General features: G+C 29.0%; 1 protein-coding gene and 1 long non-coding RNA gene across 2 annotated transcripts; both read right to left on the bottom strand.

The window, feature by feature from the left end:
- Positions 1–1377: 1377 nt before the first annotated feature.
- Positions 1378–1845, bottom strand: LOC136091671 (uncharacterized). Its single transcript, XM_065819379.1, has one exon. The coding sequence runs from the start codon at positions 1843–1845 to the stop codon at positions 1378–1380; it is 468 nt and encodes a 155-aa protein (XP_065675451.1).
- Positions 1846–6592: 4747 nt separating this feature from the next.
- Positions 6593–10292, bottom strand: LOC136092253 (uncharacterized). The gene is made up of 5 exons (XR_010644301.1): positions 10167–10292; positions 8920–9845; positions 8759–8831; positions 8117–8198; positions 6593–7891 (listed from the first exon to the last, which is right to left on the bottom strand). It is a non-coding gene; the product is annotated as an uncharacterized LOC136092253 (long non-coding RNA).
- Between the last annotated feature and the right edge of the window lie 8997 nt (positions 10293–19289).

A 19289-nucleotide genomic window follows, 5' to 3' on the forward strand; every position in this document is an offset into this window, starting at 1 on the left:
GCACTTGAAGTCATAAAAATAATAAAATAAATAACCACGCTTCTCAAGGCTTACCGTGCTACATTTACCTTGTGATGATACAATAATGCTCTGTGGAACACAACGTCTTGGTTGGATGTGGACTGTATTGATGTAATGAAACACTTGTTGTATTTCTCTTCTTGTATTGATGTTCTTCGATAAAACACTTTGATAAAACTCACTTCGATAAACTGTCTTGATAATACTGACTGATTGACTTTCATATACTGACTGAATTACATGTCGATTTACATGTCTCTTATATAGTAAAATGAACCTGTGTGAACCTGTTCTGGAAGATTCTAGATGCCTCTTTTCGATGCTTCTGGATGCGTCTGGATGCTTCTGAATGTTTCTGGATACTTCTGGATGCTACTGGATGCTTCCAGATGCTTCTTCTGGAATATTCTGGAAGCTTCCAGATGCTTTTGGAAACTTCTGGAAACTTTTTGATACTTCCTTTAATTATTAAAAAACTTCCGTGACGTTGACACGGACCAGACTTAAGAAAATGAAACAAACCATAAAAGTTGCACTTGTTTTGTCCGCTGCAAAATGGCACTTGTCAACGAAATTCTGCCTGTGTGGTGTCACCTGTCAGCTGATTGCTCATGTCATGGCATGCTATGACTCCAGACTCCTGAACTGTTTGCTGTGGTAGTATAGTTCGTTTCGTTTTTAAGACATGTATATATATATATATTTATATATATATATATATATATATATATATATATATATATATATATATATATATATATATATATATATATATATATATATATCTTATTTTAACAGACTAGATGTTTATATATGTATTATTCATCCCAAAAAATTGATTGGTTTTCCTGTATATTGAAATTTCGTTCAATTATTATAAGTTAAAGAATTATAGTTGATTATATGCTGTTTTACGTATGGGACGCAAAAAAATATTGCAACCTGTTGTCTTCAGTTGAATATTTAAAGACAAATATCGAACTTACGTAAATGGCTTCTTAAATTAAATTAAGTACAGGTATTAGTACCTTAAAATATATGCGTACCTTAAAAAGCTGATAATTGAATTTCGGTCTCATATTTTTGAATATATTAGAAAAAGGTTTATATTATACAAGGAAATAACCAAGGTATAAAAGAATATAATTTAAAACAACAATTCCATTCAGTTTTTTTTTCAGGAAATTTTTGGTTTAATACCGTCAACTTTGCAAGATTGCTTGTTACAAACTAACTTAACGGGTAATGCGGAAGTTATCGGACAAAATACAAACGTAAATAACTTATTTATAAATAAAAAAACAAACTACTATTATATTTTTTTAAATAAAGCATTTATCTTTTAATAAAAGTATATTATTTTTTATATGAAAAAACACCACCATCTGCAATTGATCTCAATTTTGCTCTGACGCCTTTCATATGCGACTGTAAAAAGTTCAAATCAATTTCTTGTAGTTTTAGTTTAATGCGATCAATCAAAACTTGCTCTGTTGAAGCTTGCCAATCTCCCTCGTAAACCTTCTGTGCTAAATGTCCCCAAAAACTTTCAATTGGTCGTGCTTGAGGCACATTTGGGGGGTTGGATTCTTTATCAACGTAGTAGACATATTGGTCCATCCAATTTAGAGAATCTTTAGAACAATGAGAACTTGCTAAATCTGGCCAAAATAAATAGTTAAAGTCTCCATGATACTTGTGAATAAATGGAAGAAGTCGTTTTTCTAAACATTCATAAATATAGATTGATGAATTGATCGCTACAGCCTTGGAAGTGCGAAACAATGGTTCGGACATACCACGGTCAGATATGGCTATCCACATTAATAATTTTTTTGGAAATTTCTCTTTTCTTATAAAACGAACACTTTCTGGGCATGTTTTTTTGTTTTGTTTGTGTAGTATCCAGAATTTCCAGGCATGTTGTCCCCTGCAAAACAAAAGTATTTTTCGTCATCGATGACTAGAAGCGATTTTGTGTTATAGAGTTGGTTAACTAGTTTCCTGCTTCTTTCCTTTGCCTTTATTTGTTGTTCTATAGTGTATTTTGGAGTTGGTTAACTAGTTTCCTGCTTTCTTTCTTTGCCTTTATTTGTTGTTCTATAGTGTATTTTGAAGTCTTTTCACGTTTTCTATATTTAATATTCAGTTTTTTTTTTTCACGTTTTCTATATTTAATATTCATTTGTCCGATAACTTCCGCATCACCCGTTAAAACAATATTGCAAATAGGGCACTGCTTGTAGCCAAATACAAAACACCTTTTTTTACATGGACATTGAAGTTTGCATTTGATAAATTGTTTTTTAATTATTGGATGGTTTTTTTTATTCACCTGCTTCTTCTCGTCTTTTTTCATTTTCTTGTTCAGTTACCGCTTCTTAGACCTTTTTCCCCTCCATTGAGTTACTTTTATGGTTTTTCTAGAGATGTCTTTTGGGGTAGCCTTTTAATATGGTAGCAAATCAGGAATATCTTCAATAGGTAATGGAGATTCAGTAAGATCATAGATAACTCTATATGCATTTTCAATTTTTTGAAAATAATCACAAGAACCTGTTCTTACATCGCGAGTGGATGAAACAAATGAGAATTTTTGTTTCATCCCCTACATCTCGCTGCTTGCTTAAATTTATCATTTTGCATCCAGTTAACATTTAGACCTAACTCTGCAATACTTTTGCTGCTTCGATTAAATATTAAATTTGTTGTCCATTATGACGATGTCTCTCATAATATTTCCATAAACACAGAACGATAAATTGTCATCATACAAGAAAACAGTTTAGATTTACGTTGGCAATAATTATGGTGTAAACTATGACTTACTTGCTCCAACTGTATTACACCTGTTGTGTCTGGCGGACCAACATAAAGTCAACATTAATAAAGGACACTTACGTCAAACCTTGAAGAATGACCATGAAACCTGAGTGTGAAATGAAAAAGTTTTCACTCTATTTTAAAGATTACATTTAAAAATTATTAGCCCCTGGCAGCAGGCTATTTCAGTATGATGTCACACTGCTCACCTAAATCAGCAGTAAAAGATATATATAAAGTATATGTATATATATAAAGTTATAAACAGTATATATCAAATTATATTCAATATAAATATAAAGTTATATTTATATAATAGTTTTAAATAATTTATTTATCAGTAACTAAAAGAATGTTATCAATTTATTATATGAATCACAAGCATGTGCTTATTTATTACAAGTACATTTTGAAACGTTTGAATAAATTGTCGATTATAAAATTAAAGATTATAATTTTCTACCTTCGATGGTGAAAATTACTTTTTTTACCTGAAAAGTTTTAGGAGAAATCGTTAGAGTTTTATAACATATTAAAAATAATTTATGTTACCTATAAAATTTAAGACTAACAGTTAACTTTAATTTTTTACAGGTCATATTTTCAAAGAAGTCGTTTAAACAACAATGGAAAAGCTTCCAATTCGCAAGATAATCATGAAAACATTCGATACACGATTGAAGAATCGTTTAAAAGTTTGCTTAATTTCGACTGTAATTTTAATTTTTTTTTTTGAAATAAACCAATCAAGTTATATATAAATTTGATTTTTCTGTAAATTTTAAATATTTAAACGTAGTTTTTTAAGATTTGCTATAGTAAACCTCGTGAGGCCTTTACGGGATACCCGGCGGGCATACCCACATGGTCACCAGAGGAAAACCGCGGCCAATATCCGACGGGTCCCCGATGGGTTTCTCATATGGGTCCCAGTTGCAAACCATAATGGGCCCCTTACGGTTTTAAAGTACGGGATTTGACTGGGACCCATACGGGATACCCAGTGGATATACCCATATGGGCCCCATATGGAAACTGCGGCCAAGATCCGGCGAGATACCATTGGTCTTCCCATATGGGACCCAGTTGAAAACCCGTATGGGCTCCGTACGGTACCCGTATGTCAATGTTGTCTGGGTATTTATGTATAATATATTTATCTATAATATACATATGTATTTATGTACAATATATTTAGGGATTTAGTACTTGTTTTAAAATGATTAGCTCGTGCTGTGCTTTTAGGTGTACAGCTAGATCTGCTAAAGAGGTCTCCAGAAGTTTTAATAGTTAGGAATTTAGTATTTATATAACATTTTGTTTTTAAAGATTCAATAGAAATTTATTATGTTGATTTTAAAAGGCAAACACTGTATGTGTAATGAATCATAGCAACGAACTTTTAAATAGAATTCCAATGAATCCAGATAAAAGAGCAGCATGGGTTCTTACAACAGAGAGAAAGAATTTTGTCGCTAGTTTTATTTGTTCAGAACATTTTCTTTTAATTTCATTGATGAAAGCAAAACACCAGGTTACTGCTTGAGAAAATATCTGAAATCTGATGCAATACCAAAAAAAAAGACACAGTTTTTGAGAATACTCATGAAAAAAAGGTGATTAATACAAAGAAAAAAATGAATGTAGAAGATTGTATGGAAACTGATTCAGGCAATTTGCAAACTGCCAACAATAAGTTGTCTGTTGTATTAAATACTTACAAATTACAGAAAAAACGTATCAAGTGTATGATGCAAAAGAAGCGCAGACTCAAATAAAAAAATTGCAAAACATCAAAATGTGATCAATGAATTACAAGAAAAATGTTTAATTAATGATTAAGAACAGCAACTTTAATTAGCCTTAATGCTGGTGTTAAAGATTTATATTATTCAAAGAAAACTGAAAATTAAAATACTCTCCGTCATTCCATTAATATTGCATTTTTATTCAGCAAAAACATCTGATTATGTCAGACAGTCCTTGTCTTCCTCTCCCAGATACTTTGAGAAAATGGTATAGTAGCATTAATGAATAGCCACGCTTTACTCATGAAGAATTCCAAATTTTAAAAATAAAAAATAATGAATCTAACAAAAAAATTGTATGCAGTTTGATGATGGACGAAATGTCAATTCAAAAGCAAATTGATATGGATGGAAAAATTTTTTATGGCTTTGTTATTTATGGAACAGGATTTAACAATGACAGTGTTGGAATTGCCAAAGAAGTTTTTGTTTTTAATACATATTTTTTAACAGATGGACTTAATTCAAAAGAGAAAGCAAACATTATTTCTGAATATCTCATCAAAGTTTATGAAACTGGAGTTCAAGTTATTTCTTTAACTTTTGATGGTACAGCTGTAAATATGATAAAAATTCTTGGTGCTTACTTTAGTAATAAATCTGAAACCATACTTTCAACATCCAGTAAGTGCAGAACCAATATTTTTAATTCTTGATGCTTGCCATATGTAAAAATTAGTTAGAAATCGCTTTGGTGAAAAGAAATTACTTAAAGAAAGTAACAATGGCATTATTAATTACGCTTTTATTAAACAATTGTATGAGCTTCAAACAAAAGAAGGAAATCATGCTGCGAATAAACTGGAAAAACACCATATAGAGTGGAAACAACAAAAATGAAAGTGAAATTGGCAGCACAAACTTTAAGTCAAAGTGTTGCAGATGCTTTTGATTTTTGTGCAAACAAGTTTAAATTATAAGAGTTTCAAGATTTTGGACCAACTATCAATTTTATTCAGCATATCGACAAAAGTTTTGATTTACTAAACAGTCGGAATTTTATAGGTAAAAGTTATAAAGCTTCTATATCTTTAAACAATTTAGAACATTGTACAAACTTTGTCAATATGGTATGTAAATACTTGTCCAGTTTGACAGAGTGCTGATAACTTAATTTATAAAACAAACCAAAAAACTGGCTTCATTGGATTTATGTTTGGCCTTCAATCAGTAATTAAACTTAGCCGATACTTGATTTTATCTCCAGAGAGCCAATTTAAATTCTTGTTGACATACAAACTGAGTCAAGATCATATTGAAATGTTCTTTAGTCAAGGTGGTTTTAATAACAATCTATCAGCAAAACAGTTTATGACAACGTATCGGCGTTTGTTAGTACATCACTCATTACGAAACATAAAAACTGGTAATTGTTTAACTCAGGATGCTACAGAAATAGTTTCTGTAACAAAATGAATTATGAATCATCAGGAATGTACAGCTAATGAAGGTATTACACTAGTAAGTATTATGGAACCATCAAAATTGTCTGAATATTCTGAAGAAATGGTGAAGTATTTAGGTGGTTGCTAACTAATCAAATCTATTAAATATAAGGCCTATACTACATCTCTAACTGATGATAATTCATAAAGTTTACTTGTTGATAAAAAAATCAGAGGTGGGCAGAATGTTTTTGATTGAGTATCTCAGGTTTATTTTTTCCATTTTATTAAACAAACTTCCCAAACCATCCACATTATCATCCCATTCCCATACCATCCCCATTCCCAATACCCATCCTCAAACCCATACCTTTCCCATACCATCGGAAAAAGACAATAAACTAAAACCACTCAAGAAAACTTAGTTTTTGAAAAAAATGAGATGGAAAGCATTTTATTTTATTACAACAATTTATCATACAAAGATAATCAGGACTATATAAGCTATGGAATTAATTTAACCAAATGTCCACCTCAATTAAAAGAAATGTCTTCTTTCGAGAAAGATGTAATATATCTATTTAAAAAAAATAAAGTTTAGAAAAGTCAAAAACACATTTTAAGATAATACAGGGTGAGGCAAAACTAATTCCCCCATTTGGCTTGCTTGCAATTTTGAAATAAATTTTGAAATAATATGTTTATTTAGCATTTAAATTTTTTGTTTGTCAATTTTAAAAAACGATATCAACTAAATGTCCGCCTTTCTATTGTCCGGTTCTACACAAATCAGCTCTTTTTATTGAATTTTTCAATCCTTTTTTGAGTATTTCAACCGGTGTGTTTTCTATTTCTTGTCGAATATTGTTTTTCAGTTGATCAAGAGTTTGTGGTTTATTCACGTACACCTTTTCTTTTATATAACCCCATAAAAAGAAGTCTGGAGCTGTTAAATCAGGTGATCAGGCAGGCCAATTCAAATCACCAAAACGAGAAACTAATCGACCTGGAAAAAGGTCTTTCAAAATTCGTGTTGTTTCTTTGGCTGTATGTGGTGGGCACCGTCCTGTTGAAACCACATATTGTCCAGATTTTGTTCTTCCATTTGTGGCATTAAAAAGTCTCGGATCATTTGTCGATAATTATCACCAGTAACAGTTGTCGTTTGTCCATTTTCATCTTCAAAAAAATAAGATCCAATGACATTTTTGGCATGAATAGCGCACCAAACTGTTATTTTTTGTGGATGCAATGATGTTTCATGAATGATTTGTGGGCTTTCACTTCCCCAGAATCAAGAATTTTGTTTATTTGCATGGCCACTAAGATGAAAATGTGCTTCGTCAATCATTATCATTTTTTCACTAAAATTATCAATTTCTCTCGCAAGATTCAAAATGACATTACTGTACTTCAAACGTTCTTCAAACAATATTCTTCAAACGAAAAACGTTCAAATGTTCTCTGGGTTATGGTTGATTATGGTCTCTTATCATTAGCTTTTGCACTAACTGGATTTTGTAAGGGAAAAGGTGTAAATTTTTTTTCAAAATTCTTCAAAGAGAGCGCTGAGAAATGTTTAATTGTTAGCACGTCTTCTTGTTGACGTTTTTGGTGACTCTGCAATACTTTCACGAACACAAGCGATATTTTCTTCAGAGTGGACAGTTCTTGGTCTTCCTGAATGGTGAGAGTCTAAAGTTGTTCCATACTGTTCAAATCGATTTGATAAAGCATGAATTGATTTCTTATCAGGTGCTGATTGATAACGATGTCTTTTTCGATATTCTCGTTAAGTTAACACAACTGACTTATTTTTTTGAATAAAATACTCTTGTAGTGATTGCTTGCAGCCTTGTTGGAAGCAAAGAAAAAAAAAAAAGTTATCCAAAGAGGAATATAACCACCTTTAAAAAAATGCTAAATAGCATTTTTTTTTAAAAGGTGGTAATATTACTGCCACCTTCAAGTGAGTATGTGATATGAAAATTTTAAATTGATTACATACTAAATTGTTATATATCATTAGAAAAGGCTTCAATATTTTAAAGGTGAAAAAATTAATAAAATTCAACATACCTACCAAAGGTTATGACGTTTTAAGTACCGATTTTTCGATATATGGATTTGTTGAAGAAACTGTGGTCAAAATTTAATTTTCCTTAAGTAAAATTGTTAAAACTTTGTCAATACTTATTAAAATACTATATCTTGGTATCAAAATTTTGGTGTATGAAAGGACTATGTGTTTACGTTGATTACTAGTCAATGGGCGTTTCCAGGGAGTTAGAGGAGGCACTAAACCACCGCCTCCACCATCTAATAAATGCAAATTTCATCCATAAAAGTGTGTATTTGAATGAGGTAGTAAATTTTTTATACAAAAAGTTGTTATTATTTCATTTTACATCGCAAGGAAACATAAGAAGTGTATCTCATAGTTTGGGTGGACGTGGCGGCGATAGTTTTACACATCCCAGCATAAAAAAAATTATTCTTATAAATATTTTTTTATCAAAACTATTATAACAGTTATAACAAATTAAATTTATATTCTACTCGATTACAACATATACCAGTGGTGCATAGGTTGACATATAGGAGGGAAGGGCGTCCGCCTTTGACTTAACCCTTAAAAAAAAAATTTTAATGCAACTATGATACCTATCTTTTACTGTGCGCCAAAGTTTCCAAAACAAAATTTAAATGCAATTATGATACCTCATGTTGCTTGGTATAACCAGAGTGGGTTGTTCCGCCATCTTTACAGTCCAAAAATACAAATTTCTTTTAACTAAAATAAAAAAATGATGCAATTTTATGACTGTTTTTATCGTTATAAAATGTGTAAAAATTATTATCAAAAACATGCTAAAAAATACCTATATATACCCTTTCGGGATAGGGTGTTTGTCTTCTTCCAACCTAACTTTAAAAAAAATTTTGAAATCAAAATAGTAATAAATTTGCTTTACCAAAATAATATTATACATTACAACATAATAAAATAATACAACACAACCTTATAAAGTAATATTATACAATTGCTATCGATGGAATACTATGACTGTTTTAAAATAAAAAAGTAATAAAAATCAGAAAAAAAAATATAAATAAAAAAAAAAAAAATTTTTAATTACACAGAGGATGTATTTAGTTACTTAATTTTGTCTAGGCTTTTAGTAAATGATTAAAAATGAAAGTTTCAATAATGAAACTATATAATAATCATTTTTAACGATAGACACCACATAAAGGTAAGAGAAAGCCGTCTATCAAAAATTTATCCAAGTTTCATCACTTGCAATACCTTTTTGCAAGTCACTATACCTGCGGCATCTATTTTACAAATTTCATCATTTGCGGAACCTTATTGCAAGTACACTTGTGGTATCGATTTTTCAAGTTTCATCACTTGCGATATCTTTTTGCAACTCACAACACCTGTGGTATCTATTTTAATATTATTAAACATAGCAAATTATGAAAATAGTACACAGTAAGACTTTCAACAAATAACACATATTAACATTAAAATAATATTAATTCTCTTGAAACAACATCAGCAATAAGCTGCATTTTTTTATACAATAATCAACAGCTTCAGAATCCGTTTCATCTTGTTGCCAGTAAGAAATAGTACAAGTTCTGTCTTGCAATCTTTTTCTTTCTGCAATCTTTTCTTTACTTTTTCTACTCTGCCATCATACATGACAGACATATATTGTTCAGTATCATACCAATCATAGATAACAATACCTCATGGTTGCCTCATATACATGGTTACCTCATATACCTCATACCTCAACTAAAAAAAAAATCTACAATTAAAATAATAACAAAATTTATGTTACAACTAAATTATAATAAAATTGGAATAAAATTAATGCTCAACAATAGAAATAATAAAAACCTTTATACATATCAATATCCATAGTTGTATGTAATTTCTTTTTTTTTTTTTTTTTTTTTTTTAAATTTTCCGTTTTTGTTACAATTAAATTCCGTAATATAATACAAGATACTCTTATTCTTTCAAAAATAATCCAGTTATAAATATAAAAAAAAATCAAAGACAAAATAATAAGAGAGAGTTATATAAAAATATATAAAAATGCGGGAAACTTACAGAAGACCATTAAGTCTTATCATCAAGAACCGTTGTACTAGTTATGTTTTTACAATATTAAATTCCTATAATATTGTTAAAAGCAAAACTTAATTAACTAAGGTAAATAGTGTTAACACCAAAAACATTCAATGTAAAAAGACAAGAACAAATAAAACAAATAGTCCAAGAAACAAAAAAAAAACAAAAAAAAAAAGCAGTTTAAAAGAAATCATTAATAAGATTTTTATACTTTGAAATACTCTTTTTTATTAGTTTTTGAAAGCAATTTATATTGTTTACATCTTGTAAATTACTATATTTTGCTAAGATTTTATTCCAGATGTGCGGAGCACGATACGTAATTTTAAATTGTTCTTGTTTAGTTTTGCACAATGGTTCAATTAAGCCTGTTGTGCGTAAAGTATACTTAATGTTAGGTTTTATTTCATAAAGATCATTAAAAATTGAGGGGCATTGTTGAAATTTACTTTTGTACATGAGACATAAAATTTTATAAACGTTTATCTCGTATAACGTAAAGATGTTCATAATTTCGAACAGTGGTTTTGCATGTTCGTTTTTATTTTTAAAATTTATTATTCTTAAGGCATGTTTTTGTTTTCGATAGAGTGCTTCAAGCTTGCTTTTGGATGTACTACACCACGCAATATTCGCGTAATTCAAGTAACTTTGTATAAAACTGAAATAGATTTGTTTTAGATGATGCTTATTAAGTATATCCCGTGACTGATATAATTTCTATATAGAATATTTAAAAAAAATTTAATTTACCACATATAAAATTAAATCAAATATTGATTTAATATTTTTAAAAACATTGTTATTATGTTATCATTAATAATATTATTCCCAATAATACTATTATTAATATTAATAGAATTAACACAAATTAATAACTTGTCTTTATTATCTAACAATATTACAATGTTAAGTTTAGTTATAATCATTATAATTATAACAACAATTGTAATTTATGGTCCATTATAATAATGGATCATAAATTATATAATAATTTATCATTAAATTGTGTATAGGTAATAATTTATTAGAAATAATGTACAATGTATACATTATTTCTAATAAATTATTAGTAATAATTTATATTAATGTAATACATAATGTATTACATTTTTATAATGTATTTTAATAATGTACATTATTTAACACTATTAATAATAATGATTATTAAATAATTACTAATACATTATTACTAATAATAGATATTTATTAGATTTAATAATTACATTGTTTAATGATGTTAAATTCAATAATAATAATATTAAAATTAACAATATCATAAAATGATTATATTAGGAGTTAAGTCAATAACGATGTCTTTGGTCTCAAAAAGTCTCACGAGGTTCTCAATCTAATACCGCCCCCTCACCCAATACAGAATTCGAAAAAAAGGATATTAGGTACCAAAGTGCGACACTTTTTATGGTATCTGCGACTAAATATTTTTTTCTGAAATTTGGCAGGTGCTTAGATGTTGTGTATAAAAAATTATCCTGATAGTTTTGAGAAAAACCCCAACATTCCTTCAATATTAATTTGACACGAGAACAGCAACTAATCTTTCAACATCAATAAAGTCAAATGAAAATGTGTTAGTAATAAATAAATACCACATTAAAAAAAAAGCTCCACCTTTTTATTTTCCAAAAATGATCTGAGTTCATATAAATTTCTGAAAAGAAATGCTACAAAAAAAAACGTTTCTCTGGCGCTACTTAAAAAAAGTTCAAAAAACGTGGCACAGAGTTTTAGCATATTTTTCGGCTTCGTATATAGCGATATTCGCGTACCTACTACAAGAAAGCTTACCCAAATTTTAAAGATAAAATAAAGAAAGAAGGCAACCATGATATTTATGATAAAATCAAGATAAATGGGTCTTCTGAATGTTTTTTTACTTTCAAAAATCACAAAGAAAACTTCTTCAATTACCCTTCAGTACGACTTTTGAATCCAGTAATAAATGAGATAACGAAAATAAGCAAAATTATTTTATAAAAAATTAACAATGAACTTTAAGCTTAACAATGCATTAACAATGCATTACCAATGCATTAACATTGCATTAACAATGAACTTTAAGCATAACTTTAAGCTCTTTAAACGTCACGTGACTGGTTTTTGAAAATGAAGTATAAACATCTTTACAAATATTTTCGACATCGATGATTTTTATCCTTCAATAAGTGAATGCTTAATAATGCAATCAACTTTGCCGAACAACTAATAATAAATAAAAATAATCAAAAATCATCCCGAACATCGTGGTGAACAGACGTGTTTTTACATAGTCATAAGAATACATAGTCTGGAAACACGGACCGTTTCCATTGTTTTTCGATTTTAACTTGAAAACTGCACAACGACCCGGCAAACCTGCACAAGTTTAAAAAATGGCATTATTTAACAGCGATTTCGAGATAAATAGTGATTTGGAATGTTTGTTTGACGTGGTTGAAGGAGGATTTTTGAACAATGACATTAACTTAATTACAGATATAGATTCTATTGTTTCTGATATTGATATTTATAGAGATAATGTCGAACAGCATGCATGCATTCAGTGTCCCAAAGTTTACAAGACAATTAGAGGTTTAAAGAGACACATTGCATCGAAGCATATTTTAGAGAGTTTTGAAATAGATTCTTCCAAAATGTATAATACGGAGAACTCGTCTAATACATTGTCACCACTAAAGCTGAAAAGCATAGTTGAAGAATGTGCAAGTTTATTGCAAATGGACATGTGTCTGCCATTTGATATAAGAAAACAGTTCTCATGCGAGAAATTTAGTTATTCATTAGATGATGCTGAAAATCTTTGGCAAAAGTTAAAACCAATAATAGAACAATTTAAAGGCAATAGTGATTTATTTTATCAAGAATATTATGGATTGTTGAGCGAAAATCTACTAGCTTCACACTTCAGCGATCTAGCTTTGAGTAATACACTACTCACTGAAATGTCTTCTCTTATATTAAACAATCTTTCTGATATAAAACCAAATACTATTGAATCTGTAAATACAACTCAGGAAATAACTGATATAGAGAGAAAGAGTTTACAATATCTTATTGGATATATTTTTCAGAGAGTGTATACTAAATTTAAAAGTAGTAAAAATGTATGTAAGTATAGCCAACAGTGTGTTTCAATTTTACTGCGCTGTAGGGTTATGGAAGATGATACTCAGACACTTGTAAATATTAGAGATAGAGGGGGTTTGTGGAAAGTAAACAATATAATTCAAGATCTTTTTCTGACATGTGAGAATATTTTTCGTAAAAAAACAACACAAGTTTTTTTAAAACTAGATCCTGAAGTTCTAATCGAGTCCATGTCTACAAATTATATTGTTTTATCCCTTTATAAACAAGTTTGCAATGATCCAGAATCAACTGAAGTTAGTAAGAATTTGCTAGAGCACTTAATTACATTATTTGTAAGAGTTCGTTCATTTTCTTATGCCAAAGATATTATTGAAAAACATAAGATGAGAAAGAAAACCTGTAAAACTCGTTCATTGCGATGCGAAATAAAGAAAGCAAGTGAAGGAAATTGACATAAATATTGAACATAAAAGGCTATTTTCATAGCCACATATCTTTTTAAAACATTAATGGCATAAAACTACTTTAATTCTGTTTAAAATTTTACTTAATATTTACTTAATTTATTAAAATAGTACTTCAATAAACTTTTTGTTAGCTTTTTGTTGTAAATCTCATAGTAAATTCAGGGTTATGATCAATTGCGTATTTATATATATATATATATATATATATATATATATATATATATATATATATATATATATATATATATATATATATATACGTAATTGATCATAACCCTGATCATTTAATATATATATATATGTGTGTGTGTGTGTATATATATATATATATATATATATATATATATATATATATATATATATATATATATATATCACACAGACAACACACTGATAAAGCGAGAGAAGAGGGTACATGCATAGACTGATTTAGGGAGAACCTGCAAGTAAGTTGTTAGCACATTGAAAGTTTTGGGTTAGGGCAGGGATCAGCTTTTTTTCATTATTTTTCCTTTTTCTAAAAAAACACTACTAAATAAACTAAAATTTTCTAAAAAAAAAACACACTTAAAGAAAGGTAACATATTTTATCATGTTTTGCTCACTATAGTTGGCAAGAGTAAGTATATATATATATATATATATATATATATATATATATATATATATATATATATATATATATATATATATATATATATATATAAAATAAAATGTCATTGTTTTCGTTGAAAGAGGTTACACACCCCATGAACCTTGATTATACCTTAATTCCCTAATAAAAGTTTTTTTTTTTTCTCAAAAAGTATATCAACCTGGGTCTCAAAAGAACCAGAATTTTATACAAATTTTAGAAATAATCAATTGAAAAAAATCAATTTTTTTTAAACCAAAAATTATTAAGATCAAAATTATTAATAATTTTGTGACATTTAATAGCAATATCTTTCTAAAAAGATTTTCATAAGGAAGAATAAAAATATTTTTTTAATAATTAAAAAGAGCTATTTATATAAAAAAAATGTTTCTTTTTGCACCTCAATAACCTTACTCGCATGGGGCAATTTTCAGTTGCTACGGTACTGGCTGAGCCAATAAAATAAAATTTTATTGAAATGAATTAATTTTAGTTACGTTAAAGATATTCTTATGACTGTAGTGACAAAGTATTTCATCACTACATAGTCACACAAGTGATGAATTACTTCATCGCTTTCATTTAACATATATTTTTTCAAAGCAAACTTTGATCACACCTGCGACCGTCGGTCACAGTCCCCCTTTATTTACTTATAAATAATTATGCAAGCAAATAGAAAACAAGCAAATGTTATTCCAAGTGAATTAAAATTATAAGTATTGATCTTGTTTATTTTAAATGTTTACTATACCTATGGCAGAATTAGTCTAAGACGTGGGGGGCAAGCTGACCCCCATGTCCCCTACAACAGTCAAACCGCGCCCCCTAAAATATTCAAAAAAATAATTTTTCTTTTAAATAACCCTCAGGAGGGGGTCCAAAATCAGTAGTTTAACTTACTTGAACTTGATGGAAGCCCGCCAATTTATTTTAATAAAATATGCCAATCGTATTTTGTTTAAAAATATTTTTTTGAAGAAAAACACAATGCCTTTATACTAATTCATTTATAGATACTCTTACCATTATAAATATAATGACAAATAATGCTTTTAAAACTTTGTGGTTATGAAAATAACCTTTTTATTTCAATTAATAAATGTGAAAAAGCAGAACTTAATGTTGGTTTGTAATTTGAATTAACTTTGAACTATTTTTTTTTCTTTTCGGTAAAGGATTATTTTCAATATCCATGATATTATTGTTAGTAGATTGAATGTTACCAGTAATTGAACGAACTGAAAATTGTGACTTGATTGTATTGTCATTGTAGCCAAAATCTTTGATAGATGGATTATCTTTTCTGCGACCAATTGCACGTTGTCTTCCAAAATAGTTTTCAAGGTCATCTTGGCAGAATCTTTCAGAAAATACAAATCGAACACCATTTTCAAGTAAAAATTTAACAACTTCTTTAAATGAATGCACTGTAATTTGCAAACCTTCATAAGTTTGAGAAGAAATAAACATTTTTGATTTTGAGCTCTCATCAAAACTTCCTTCTCGTTGATCTATAGATTCTTTCCACAATTTAAAGTATAAGAGGAAGTTATCTAACCAAGCAAATCTTGAATCATCTACTGATTCATAAGGTTTTAAAAATGGCTTTCTTTTTGTTATATGCTCAACACTGTTCTTTACATTCAAACAATCAAAAAACATATCCATCATTAAACAAAATTCTGCAGTTCCAGCAGCTTCTGGTGGTCCAAACTGCTTTAAAACATTTCCTACCGTTTCGCTCAATACTTGGGATGCAAGACGTACCCTCATCACAGAATATGGTGTTAAGTTTACATGATCGCTTGTTAGTTTAGGAACAAGTTTTAAACCTCTTTCTAAATCAGAATTATAAAATGTTGAAATATGATTCCAAAGAAGAAAAAATCCACTATTCCACATGTAGCGTGATTTACATCCAGAACCAGAATTACTTAGACAGTTTCGAGAAGTTTTGATTAGATGAGGTACATCTGCAAAGAAAAAGATGAATCTATTATCATTACTAAATAAGTTTTTAGTGCGATATATAATTTTTTTCCCTGAGCCACCATCTAATTTCTTATGCATTTTGAAAAACTTCCTATTTGGAGATGCACCATCTGCAGTTGCAGCTATGACTTTCAAATTTATACTCTCCAGATAACGCACTGCTTTCCAAAATATTGGCATAAGTTGTGTCGATGTTACTCCAGTTGTGGCAAATGTTGCTAGACTATAGGAAAGTGGGTTTACTATACTTTTAACATGAAAAACTAAAACATAAGAGGCTAGCTCTCTCACATTTTTAAGTGTTGCATAGTTAGTTTGAATATCTCCTAAATCTACAAATCCAATTAACTCACCAGAGTATTTATCCCAAACCAAATCTTCTTGAACTTTCATTTCATCAAACAGAATTGTAACAAATCGTTCAGAACTAGAGAAGTTAGAAGTTTTATTTGCAAGATCATTAATGACTTGAGGATTAAAACCTCTTGAAGGATGTATATAATTTTTGTAGTCTCTCAAGGTGCGTAAACTTGGAAGAACTAAAAATCCTGAACCAGTCTTACTATCAAAACGCAAATCAGAATATGCTGACAAAGATTTAGCTGCTAAATTGAGACAAAATTTTATTATCATTGGATGATATTTTACACTACAGGGGCTAGAAGCTTTAATATACTTTTGCTGCTCATTCCAAAATAGTTTCATGAAGTCTGGAATATTTTTTTGATTAAAACCAGAGTACAATGTTTTAAGGTCTTGATCAAGTTCTAAATTAACTTTTTCACTTTCCATATTCAAAACTGTTTTCATATGTTCAATCTGATTTTCCAACTGTTTGCATTTTAAACGATGTTGTTGCAAACTTAATTTAATTCGTTCGGTGGAGGTAAATTTAAGAGGAGCATTCAGCTTTGCAGGTTGGTTTAAAGTTTTATTTTTATTATTTACTTCATAATTAGTTTTAAGTTGCAAAGAATGGCATGAATAACAACAACTCTGGGATTTTATTAAAATATTACAATTAAGTGAACGATAAAACTCATCTTGATTTAATCTAGGTTTAAGAGGAAGTTGCTTAAAAAGCAAGTAGTTAAATTTTTTAGTTATAACATGCTTTTCAAATTTAAAGTTTTGGTTGATTAAGTCTAAACTTTTTACTTCAACACCAGGACAAAGAACAAGAGTTTCAATATGACTTATAAATTTTGATAAAGAAACATTTAAAAAAGATCCTTTATATTGAAGGTACAAAAGATGATCTATTGGTAACATCCAACCAAAAATTCTTACACAATAGTCTAGCAACTCGTCGACATAAATTTCATACTTTGGTAAAATATGTTCTGGAGAATTACAAGTAATTACTATAAATCTATCATCCAAAGAAATTTTCCAACAATCATCAAGAGAGAGCTTTAAAATACGTTTTGTAAAATCATCAAAAGATTTGTAACATGACGTTGTAGTTCGAGAAATTAACTCTTGCGTCACTAAAAACTCCTCACGTTTTGTAATGGATATTGAACTTCGCTGTGATTGATTACTTTTCTTAGGGAGATTTAGAGTTGGCAATGCTCCATCCTTTAAAATTTTTCGAGATGAGTAAACCCAAAATTGATCTTCAGTAAAGTGAAGCTCGCAAATATAAATGTTGAAGGAATCAATTCGTTTTTTCAAAGAATCATCGATGAGTCTGTCTCTAGTAATTACGTTAATAAGCTCATTACTCCATTTCTTATTTGCATCATTAGTTGGAGTAGGAACTTTGAAAATGCTGATACCTTTGTGTCTTCTTGAAGTTGAACAACCAAATATTGCACAATTTTCACCAGGCATATCAAAAAAAATCAATTTCAATAAAAATAGAAAGACAACTTTAAAAAATAACAGGCAACCGCTAACAACAACAATCTTTTTGTGCAGGTTCGGAAGTCCGGAAACGAGAAAAAACAGTATGAAAGAGTTAAAACAATGCGCTATTGTTCGCTTCCAAACTATATCTTTCTTATAACTATGGTTTTTATTGCCTCAAAAATAAAAAAAATAAAAATTAAATCAAAATGGATATTAAGATGATTTCAGATTTACTAGAGAAACAAAAAAAAGATATTTTAGAAGAAACGAGGAAGCTTTTGAAAGATCACGAAAAAGTATTCGCATCTATAACTGCAGCAAATATGAAAATTCTTACTGAGCGGCTAGATATGAATGAAAAAGTCGTAAGCGAAAACTCATATAAAATTAATAACATTGCAATGGATTTAGATGAAACGAATAAAAAAGTTATATCACTTGTATCTGATTGCAGTGATATTATGAAATCTATCCAAACTAACGATGAGATTATTTCGAATAAATTTGAAGTAGTAAAGAAAAAAAAAAAAGAGTTAAGCAATAAAATTAAAGACAATAGCGAAATACTGAAAATAAAGAATAAGCTTTGAGAAATCGAGGATCGTTCACGAAGGAACAACCTCAGAATAGAAGGCCTGAAAGAAAGCAAAAACGAAAATTGGAGTGTAAGCGAATCTAAGGTACAAAAGATGTTTGAAGATACACTTGATTTAAAAAGTATACAAATTGAGAGGGCTCACAGGACAGGATTTAGAAACACACACAAAACTCGCCCAATAGTTGTTAAGCTACTAAACTATAAAGACAAAGTAGAAATTTTAAAACAGGCAAAAAATTTAAAAGGAAAAAATATTTACATAAACGAAGACTACTGCGCCGAAACTACAATTATAAGAAACGAGCTTCGAGAACAACTGAAAAAAGAACGAGAAGGCGGAAAATATGCGGTTATATCGTACGATAAACTAATCATTCGCGAATGGACTCCCAAAGAAAAGTAAATGTTTTTTATTTGTTATTTTATTGTTTAAATTCTTA

Source organism: Hydra vulgaris, chromosome 15 (assembly GCF_038396675.1).
Source record: "Hydra vulgaris chromosome 15, alternate assembly HydraT2T_AEP".
Classification (NCBI taxonomy): Eukaryota; Metazoa; Cnidaria; class Hydrozoa; order Anthoathecata; family Hydridae; genus Hydra; species Hydra vulgaris.